This window comes from Lucilia cuprina, chromosome 3 (assembly GCF_022045245.1).
Source record: "Lucilia cuprina isolate Lc7/37 chromosome 3, ASM2204524v1, whole genome shotgun sequence".
NCBI lineage: Eukaryota > Metazoa > Arthropoda > Insecta > Diptera > Calliphoridae > Lucilia > Lucilia cuprina.
The window spans coordinates 32,937,632-32,948,262 of NC_060951.1; the positions used below are offsets into that span (position 1 = coordinate 32,937,632).

General features: G+C 36.9%; 3 protein-coding genes across 3 annotated transcripts; 2 read left to right on the forward strand and 1 right to left on the reverse strand.

The window, feature by feature from the left end:
- The first annotated feature begins 1,109 nt into the window (after positions 1-1,109).
- On the forward strand, positions 1,110-3,315 carry LOC111681640 (GPI transamidase component PIG-T). The gene is made up of 2 exons (XM_023443518.2): positions 1,110-1,470; positions 1,532-3,315. The coding sequence occupies exons 1-2, from the start codon at positions 1,191-1,193 to the stop codon at positions 3,145-3,147; spliced, it is 1,896 nt and encodes a 631-aa protein (XP_023299286.2). The 5' UTR covers positions 1,110-1,190; the 3' UTR covers positions 3,148-3,315.
- Positions 3,316-3,445: 130 nt separating this feature from the next.
- Positions 3,446-5,305, forward strand: LOC111681652 (NADH-ubiquinone oxidoreductase 49 kDa subunit). Its single transcript, XM_023443534.2, has 2 exons — positions 3,446-4,838; positions 4,901-5,305. The coding sequence occupies exons 1-2, from the start codon at positions 3,698-3,700 to the stop codon at positions 5,128-5,130; spliced, it is 1,371 nt and encodes a 456-aa protein (XP_023299302.2). The 5' UTR covers positions 3,446-3,697; the 3' UTR covers positions 5,131-5,305.
- Positions 5,306-6,085: 780 nt separating this feature from the next.
- On the reverse strand, positions 6,086-10,469 carry LOC111681655 (basic proline-rich protein). The gene is made up of 2 exons (XM_023443536.2): positions 9,067-10,469; positions 6,086-8,762 (listed from the first exon to the last, which is right to left on the reverse strand). Exons 1-2 carry the CDS (start codon positions 10,031-10,033, stop codon positions 7,192-7,194), a joined length of 2,538 nt encoding a protein of 845 aa, XP_023299304.2. The 5' UTR covers positions 10,034-10,469; the 3' UTR covers positions 6,086-7,191.
- Positions 10,470-10,631: the final 162 nt, after the last annotated feature.

Here is a 10,631-nt window from a genome sequence, read left to right on the forward strand (position 1 = left end):
CAAGGATTCCTTTGTCATTTTTTTTCAATTACTAGAACATGATTGGTGGTCTGCAGTCGACAGTCTTTATGGAAAATTTAGTTAATGGCATTGTTTGGCCCGGGAAAACCAACTAAAATACTATAATCTTTTCAATTAATATACAAAATAGTTTTTATTAATCACTATTATTCATTGTATTTTATTTTTTTTAATTCAATAAACTATTAAAACAAGAATTCTTAAAAATTTGCTGTTCTACTTTTCAAGCCAATTTTTGGTCATATAATTTGATTTAAATCAATTAATTTTATTCTTTCACTATTATTCTTTATTTTTAACTTTTGTTAATGTATTTATTAGCACAATTTTGTTTGATTTTTATTATTTAAAAAAAAATCTTAATTTTCTGTTTTTCACCATGACCCATCACAATTTCTAAAGAAAAATAAATGAAAACTTCAAATTTAAAGCGAATTCAATAAGCTTACTGCAGGGCTGTGACGTCAATAACAATTTTGTGTTTGTTCGCTTTGGCTTATGTTAAAAATTGAACAGATTGTCTACATAGGTAATTTTTATTATGTTAACCTAACATAACAAGTAGATATGATCATTTTTATCAATATAAACATCAAAGATTTCAGAGCGAGAGAGGTTGGGGAGTTATTATTATTATTATTATATAAGAAAACTTATATGTGTATATATAACTAAAATTTATAATTATTCTGCTGAACCTTTAATATGTTAAAATATTGTTTGTACATGATATACCTATATGAGATAATTAATGCATTCTACCGATACAATTCAGATAGATTTTAAACTTTCTTATTGTTTAATTATATGTTCAATTTTGTTTAAAAAAGGTTAATGAATTTTTTACTGATTCTAAAAAGTTGTTTCGGATCTGGTATACATTTCATACATAATTCACGAATATAAAAAATTTCTACTGCGGTAAACAAACCCTATTTTTAAAATATTTGCTTTCAAAATTATACATTTTTATCTTTCGTATTTCGGTTATATTTAAAATCGTTAAAAATTTAAAAACTTAGCCGGCTTACATTCGACTTTAAGCCAACGCCGTTGAAATTTTTAATGTCAGCCGTTAATTTTTGTCGGCGCAGGGCTCTGTTTGCCGACAATAAAAAAAATAATATTTCTGCACAATGCATATTGATAAATGTTTATAAGCGAATAAAATGATTATAAATATGAAATATTTCGTGTATATATTAACAATTTTAATATGTATTATAAAAGTCCAAGCTGAGCTAAACAAACAGCCAAAAGAATTAGATGAAACTAGCAAAAAGTCTGCAGAGTCAACAACAGTCCCAACAACACCAGCACCATCAGCAAAGTCCATTAACAATAATGAAGAATATCACGAGGAATTAGTAGTGCAACCCTTAGCTTCGGGTTTTATAAATACCTATTTTCAATTTACCACCAGATGGTATTATGGCAAACGGGAAAATTGTAAGTATTTTGTGATTAACATGGACGTAATTACCAAATGCTTATGAATTATATATTACAGTACACAATACTAGATTAATACCTAGATCTATAGCGGAAATCCTATTACATTCGGATGTTAAGGAATTGCACATTTCCTTAACCCAAGGGTTGTGGCGTTACGAATCTTGGGGTTATCCTATTGTAGATAATGCTCCGGGTGCAGAAGCTTGGGCTTGGTTTGCAGGAGAAAATCTAACCAGCAACTCTGTTGATGAGCAATGGAAAAGTGTTACCAGTACTTTTTCGGGAATTTTATGTGCCTCTTTAAATTTTATGGATAAAACCAATACCATAACCCCCAACTATGGTTTTCAGCCGCATTTTGTGGGTCCACTGGCTAAGAATGTCAAAAGACATGTTAGATATTCCAGTTTACCGCGTGAAATTGTTTGTACGGAAAATTTAACACCCTGGAAAAAGCTTATGCCCTGTAATAGTAAACATGGTTTTGCCTCTTTATTGAATTCGGGTAATGTACACAATACCAATTACCATTCGCTGTCGATTAAAGTGCGTACTTTATGTAATGCCAAGGATGAATGCATTTTGGAATTCATAGAATCGGCCAATTTGGTATATGATCCCAAGTTGTTGGGTGCTGCTAATGAATATGATTTCTCTTTAAGGCGCATGTTTGGTCAGGGTTTAAATGGTTATTGTGCTCTAGCCGATTCTAGTAAAATCTATGTTAATCTACAAACACCTTTACCCTATGAAATGATACCCTTGCCACATTATAATACCACCACCACGAGAGGAGGTTATACTTCGCAATTTGGTGTCTACGATATGCAATCATCAAAAGAATCAAGGCTATTTAATATAGCTTGGGTTTTACGTAAACCTCAGAATACAGTATTAACACCCTCACCGCCACCTCTGCTAACACACCGTTATATTGTTGGCTATGGCCAGGAAAGGGGTAAAGTTATTACCCATCTTACCAATACACACTACAATGTATTGCCTATTATACTGCAAGAAAACATACCTTGGTATATGCCCATCTATATGCATACTTTAAAGATACGTGATCGTCTTACGGGTGTGCTAATAACACCTAAGATTATAAACTATCGTCCGGGTGTGCAACGTGAAAGACCCTATTACCTGGAATTGGCCTTTAAATTACCCGGCAAAACTTCTGTGGAAATATCTTTTGATTTTGATTATATATTCCTTAAATGGCTGGAATATCCCCCCGATGCTAATCATGGCCATTATGTGGGTTCAGCTGTTATAACTACCCAATTGCCTATAGCGCGCAATTATTCTTCTATACCTTTGTCGGGTTATCGTTTTGCTGATTCCTTTAATGCCTCACGAAATTCATACATTTTAACCCTGCGCACTGAAACCTTAATACTTTCATTGCCCACCCCCGATTTTAGTATGCCCTACAATGTTATTTGTCTGGCTTGCACAGTGGTCGCTTTAGCCTTTGGTCCCATACATAGTGTGGCTACTAAACGTATTGTGGTGGAACAGCAAGATACCGAGGGTAGCCAGTCGTTTGTGGGTAAGTTTTTGAAGAAATTACGTAAGTCCAAAAACAAAACGAACGATAGTAATACATCAAGCAAAGATGCTGCCAGCGAAGATGAAAATGTCACGGGGGAAGAGCAAATTAAATAGGATCTGTCTAGTCCACGATATGAAAATTTGCTGCTGCTTTACTAGTCTAGTATTACAAGATTGAAAATAAAATAAAAATTAAAAAACGATTCCATCTATTTATATTTAGTTGTTTCTAATATTATTTTCTTTTGTTACAATAAAAACATGATATTTTTGAAAAAATAACAATTTTAAAATACGAGTACTTTTTGAAAAATAACGAATGCAGTAATTCGTTTCGAGTGTATTGTAAAATGAAACCCAATAGGGAAATTTTCAAACATCAAGGGATTTCTATAATTTTTACTATAAAATAAAACCCGATGTTTTGATTGAAACAACAATCATTAGATTACAAATATAATTTTACATGATTTTGCGGTAATTTGATAAAAATATATAAAAAATATTAAAACTGCATACAAATATAGCTCTAATGTATGTATGTACGTGTGTACATGCGTCATATAAATCCTACGGAAACATAAAATTACAAAAAATTGCATTCGACACCGCAACTTAAAGTGAGCATTGCATCATTAGTCATATTAAGAAACGAAAAAAAAAAATGTTTCGAAACTATGGAAATAAATACTTGAAAAATTTCATTAAATTCAAATCATTCTCCACAACACAACAGCGTTATGCAGCAAAATGGTATCCAGATCCTGAATTTATACAACAATTTTCCTCACCAGTTATGTATCCCGATCAAGTTACCTCTAAATGGCAACTACCACCATGGAATCATCAAATGACACCTACAGAGAAAAAAGTACGTAATCTAACATTGAATTTTGGACCACAACATCCAGCGGCTCATGGTGTTTTGCGTTTGGTATTAGAATTAGATGGTGAAACTGTTGTACACTGTGATCCTCATATTGGACTGTTGCATCGTGGCACTGAAAAGCTGATTGAGTATAAAACCTATTTACAAGCATTACCTTACTTTGATCGTTTGGATTATGTTTCTATGATGTGCAATGAACAGTGTTATTCGCTGGCTGTGGAAAAATTACTAAATATTGAAGTGCCAATTCGTGCCAAGTACATAAGAACCTTATATGGCGAAATTACACGTTTACTTAATCACATCATGGCTATTGGTTCGCATGCTATAGATATTGGTGCCATTACGCCATTCTTTTGGTTGTTTGAGGAACGTGAAAAACTAATGGAATTCTATGAACGCGTATCAGGAGCACGTATGCATGCTGCTTACATACGTCCAGGTGGTGTTTCTCTCGATATGCCTCTACACTTAATGGATGATATTTATGAGTTTGCTGCCAAATTCGCAGAACGTTTGGATGAGGTAGAAGATGTTTTAACCCATAATCGTATTTGGCTAACACGTACTGTTGACATTGGTGTGGTGTCGGCTAAGGAAGCTTTAAATTATGGCTTTAGTGGTGTCATGCTTAGAGGTTCAGGCATAAAATGGGATCTACGTAAACAGCAGCCCTACGATGCCTATCACTTAATGGAATTCGATGTACCTATAGGCTCGAAGGGAGACTGCTACGATCGTTATCTGTGTCGCATTGAAGAAATGCGTCAATCTTTGCGTATTATCGAACAATGTCTTAATCAAATGCCCGCCGGTGAGATAAAAACAGACGATTGCAAAATTACCCCACCCAGGCGTCGTGAAATGAAACAATCCATGGAAGCTTTGATACATCATTTTAAATATTTTACACAAGGTAAGTTAGGAAACTATCTTTGTGTAGAAGTTATGATCTGACATTTGAAATTTTCCGCCAAGGTTTTTGTGTACCTCCCGGTGCTACGTATACAGCTATTGAGGCTCCCAAAGGAGAATTTGGTGTTTATTTGGTATCGGATGGTTCAAGTCGTCCATATCGTTGTAAAATTAAAGCTCCAGGTTTTGCTCATTTAGCGGCTTTGGATCGCATTGGTCGACAGCATATGTTGGCCGATATTGTAGCAATTATCGGTACATTGGATGTGGTATTTGGTGAAATTGATCGTTAATTATTTTAATTATTGTTAATGAAAGCAATAAATTTAAAATGAAAACTATTAGTTTACGAAACTTTCCTCTTGGAATCAGATAGTCGTTATCAACAAATACAGTTTTAGAATTTTAAAATTTTGGTTTTAGATTTTTAACAGGATGTTAGATAGATAGATAGATAGATAGATTGATAGATAGATAGATAGAAAGATAGATAGATACGACAGATAGATAGATAGATAGATAGATAGATAGGTAGGTAGGTAGATAGATAGATAGATAGATAGATAGATAGATAGATAGATAGATAGATAGATAGATAGATAGATAGAAAGATAGATAGATAGATAGATAGATAGATAGGTAGATAGATAGATAGATAGATAGATAGAAAGATAGATAGATAGATAGATAGATATAGATAGATAGATAGATAGATAGATAGATAGATAGATAGATAGATAGAAAAAACTTCCTGTTGATACAGTTGTTGCTGAGTTGACAATCTTTGGTCGATTGAGAAACGGGTCGTTCCGGAGCGAAAATCCAATTGTCGTGGGAATGATGTTTATCTGTATTTGTAATTTTTGGCAGTTTCGTCGTCGATGTTGACAACTGATGAAATGACAGTGCAAACAACTGTCATTTCAAAGTGACATCTTATAGGGACTGATGAAGATTTGAAAGATATACATAAGAGGCAAGCTAATTTTTATCAAGCAATCACCCCTATTCTGCAAATATTTCGATCCAAATTGAAATGCAGAATAGAGGCCACTAGTGGCTAGTACATGGTACTAGTCTAATTTTTGTTATACATCTGTATTGAACATTATTAATTATAATACTTATTTTTAAGATTTCTTTTGTAATTTTTATTTAGACTATATTTATGTCATAATTATTATTTTTTTTTTGTTCACAAAAATTCGTTAATTATACGGCTAAATATATATATTTCGTTAAAGTTTGTTTGTTTTTATATAGGATTAATGCATAGCAAAAAGTGTTAATTATTATTTTAATGGATTATTTAAAAATTGATTAAAGTTGACACATAATATTTTGAATTTTTTTGCAGTTTCAATAGTTGTTAAATTATCAAAATTTTAACCTTTAGTTTTTAATGCTTTTTATTTTCTCTTAAATATCGGCTTAAATCTTTAGAACTAACAATTAGTGAAACGGTACAAATAATTGTTTTTGTTTTTAGTTTATTATTGTAAATAGTATTTGCTTTTCTTTTTTTTTAATTTAATTATAAATTTGTTTTCAAAAATGCTACAAAATGAATTTTTTTTACGTTGAACCAATTTATTCAAAACTATTTAACAGTTAATTTTATTTTAAAAAATTTAAGTTGTTTTTTTGTTTTGTTTCCTTTTGCTTAATTAAAATTAAAACTTATATTAAAAAAAAAAAAACACAAAAAATTAAGTTTTCTTTAATATTTTAAGACTTAAACATAAAACATTAAGAAAGCTACAAAGTTGAGATAAGTTACAAATAAATATAGAGAAATAGTGATTGGGAGAGAAAGATAGTGTAAAAAAGTTATAGAATAAAAGAGAATAAGTTTAGCAGAAAATTTACAAATAAGTTAAGAGTTGAGAAAATTATTTAACACAAATTGTAAACTTTTAAGTCCATAAAACAAATTAGAGAAATTTTGAAGTTAAGCAGTTTAATTGTAAGGCAATTGTTTTGAGTAATTTTTAAGTAGAATTTTCTTTAAGAAATTTCAAAACTTATATAAAATTTGAATACAATGTGCCAATTAAATAACTGTTTAAACTGCAAAATATTTTTTAACAGAAAATTATAAAATATTCAATTTTCGTATAATGTCATTTCTATGTTTTTTTTGTTAAGAGAAGTCTTGTCGTTAATACATGCAATTTTGGGCAGTTAATAGACTTATAACAACGATCTCTTAGGGCTCTATAATGTTGTAGACTGTTTTTCGTTAAAATTTTACAAATTCTTAAATTATAAAATGTTTAAGATTTTCTTCCGTTTATATTTGTTGCATGCTACAGCTTCTTGAAGTTTTAAACTTGTTTAGTGTTGTATTTTTTTTACTGTGGCGGTTGGTTGCCGTAATAGGAATAAGCACCCGGTGGTGGACCTTGAGGAGGCGCTCCTGGGGGAGGCATCTGTTGTGCACCGGCTGGACGATAACCTTGATATCCTTGAGGCGAAGGTGGTGGATATTGTCCTTGAGGTGGCATTGATCCGTAGCCGCCCTGCGGCTGATGATAACCATGTTGTGGATAACCACTACCCGGTGGAGGTGGTCCATAACCCTGGGGTGGTGGTGCACCATAGGGTGGCTGTGGAGCTCCTGGTGGTGGCTGATATTGATTAGGTGCCATAGGAGGAGGCGGACCTTGTCCGGGTGCCCCATTGGCTGTTGAGGGTGGAGCTGTAGTGTTTGGCGGTCCTGAACCTGGAGCTCCCTGTTGACCATAGGGTGAGGGAGTACCGCTGGGTGCGGTCGTAGGCGGCGATGAGTATGTTGGCTGCGGGCCCGAGGGTGGTGGTCCACTACTTGAGCCTGGCGGATAATTTTGTGGCGTTTGCTGCTGTTGTGATGTTGGCGGCGGTGGACCTTGTCCAGGTGGTGGAGCTTGTGGTGGTCCGGAAGCTTGTGTTTGTGGTGGTTGCGTTGTAACGCCCGAGCTACCCGTGCCTGAACTACTTGTTGGCGGTTGTGTGGGTGGTGGTGTAGACTGTACACTCGTGGGTGGTTGTTGATTGTTTGGAGGACCATTTGCACCACTAGCGCTAGGTTGTTGGTTTGGTGGTGGTGTTTGCCCGGGGCTGGGTGAAGAACTGTAACCGCTGCCGGGAGGAGCATTTGGTCCACCTGCTTGTTGTGGCGGTTGCGGAGGAGGACCTTGGCCGCCTTGTGGTGGCGGTGGTGGTCCTTGACCGGGATAACCTTGAGGTCCCGGTCCTGCCTGTTGATACGGTTGGTATGGCGATTGTGCACTGCTTGTTGGTGGAGGTCCATACGATCCAGGTGGTGTATTACTGGCTTGTCCATAGTTATTTGGTGGTGGAGCTCCATAACCGCCATAACTCATCGGTGGAGGAGGACCACCGCTGCCGCTTTGTGGAGGACCATACTGATTAGGTGGTGGAGGTCCCTGACCTCCCGCCGGAGGACCATACATTTGCCCTGGTGGCGGTTGCTGACCAGGTGGCAATTGTTGATTAGGTGGTGGAGCATAAGAACCGGGAGGACCCTGCTGTCCCGGTCCGCTAGCTCCATAAGGATGCTGTTGTGGGGGACCACTGGCCGCCGATGTTGGTGGCATGCCGGCATGTGGTTGATAACCACCTTGAGCGTTTGGTGGTGGTGGTCCATAGCCATGTGTTGGTGGACCATACGGATAACCACCCTGTGGTGGATATTGCGGTTGTTGTTGTGGCGGATAGCCAGGATAATGGGAATGCTGTTGCTGTGGTGGCTGGTAGGCACCTCTATATTGACCTTGCTGTGGTGGAGGTGGACCTTGTTGCTGTTGGGGTTGCTGCGGTCCTTGTTGATTAGGACCCTGTTGTTGTTGCTGTTGTTGGGGCGGTCCTTGACCTGGAGGCGGTGCACCAGGGCCCGAAGGTCCACTATTGGGGCGTTGTTGATCTAAAAGAAAATAATTTGATATCGAATGAAAATGAGTGTATTGTTAAACGAATCCATGATACTGAGGTCGATTTAAACGCATCTATTTAACATTAAAACAAATATGATTCAAACATTTCAAAAAGTAATTTTTTTTAATATTTGTTACCTTTGAGTAAGATCAAGATTAAGGAGATTTTCTGTTAGTATTAAATTAAGTTTTTGGCTACTTTCCCTATTTATGAATTCATCAATTTAACGCAATTCTCTTTGAGACTTTTGCATCATCTACAAAAACTATAAACAACATTACAAAAATACTTACTTCCGGGTGCATTATTATTCGGTTGCTGTTGTTGCTGCTGTTGAGGACCTCCCACAGATTGAGGCTGTTGTTGCGGACCTGGTCCTTGAGGACCACCACGGTAGGGACCCTGCTGAGGCGGTGGTCCACCTTGGGGACCACCAGGCTGTTGTGGTCCTGAAGGAGGAAGTCCTTGTTGTGGTTGATTTCCATTCGGTGGCATTCCCGGATGTTGTGGAGGACCCTGACCATAGGGAGGCATTTGACTACCAGACGGCGGTTGGCCGGAACCATCGTGTTGCATTGGCGGCATACCGGGAGTACCAGGTGGTCCTCCCATTTGTGACTGAGCCCCAGGAGGTGGTCCACCTTGAGGTTGCTGCTGCTGCGGTGGTGGCGGTCCCCCGGAGCCCATCATACCATGTGGGCCTTGCTGATTGGCTTGTGCCTGAAGAATATGCGGCGGTGGCAAGATTTGATTGATATTCATTGTGGGATCAGCCAGTTGTGCCAAATAGACGAGATTTCTATGCAAGGCGGTATGGTACGAAGTACATTCATACGATTTACCAATATTTTGGAAACTCTGTATGGTCTGTATAATCTTACAATTTTCATCTAGAATTTTCTGTATATGAGCTGGACTAGGTGGTGGGGGTACACCACCGCCATGCTGCCCAGGAGGAGGACCACCCATCATACCATCAGGACCACCGGGTGGTCCACCCATCACACCCATGGGTGGACCCCTTTGCATTGGAGATCCTCCTGGACCACCCATACCCATAACAGGTGGCATACCACCAGGACCACCTCCACCTGGACCCATCATGCCACCTGGTCCCGGTCCACCCACCACAGACTGCTGCTGTGGCGGTTGCATCGAATTGGGTGTCGTCGATTGCGGAGGTTGCATCATACCTCCCGGTGGAGGTTGACCAGCCGCCTGCTGTTGTGGCGGTGGTTGCGGCGAAAAGACTGCAGTCATTTTACTGGCTGCAGCCTTCTTCTTCCGCTTGGGTGTTTTTTCCTGTTTTTCCACAATTTTGGCCGTTTTTAAAACGCTCCCAAAAGAAAAATCTATTTATTTGGTTTCTTGACAGCAAAACCAACTAAGCGACTCCTCAAATTGGAGTCTTTTTTCGTACACAAAATTTTTTTATTCTACACTTTAATTACACAGTTCAACGCCTTTGCGGCCTTTGCTTGTACTCGTTTTATGTCCGGTTTTTTCTGTATCAATAATTTTTGTTTAACACAATTTGTTCACATTCCATTATATTATTCTACATGATTATTATTGGCACGTCATTATTTTTGTTACTTTTATACAATATTTTATAAAATAAAAAGTAAATTTATTATAATTTTGCAAATAAAAAACGACGCCGTCTTTCACACGAGTCTAAAATAATTCGTTTGCAAAATATTAATTCGCTTCGTTTTTTTTTGCAATTTTCGCCGCAAAATTTAAAGAAAAAACTAAAAATTAGTATTACCAGATGTATAAAAATAACAGAGTTGCTTTTTGGAGAATATAAATATATGGCAACTGTATTTTTGTTAATTTAGGAAACCGTTATATA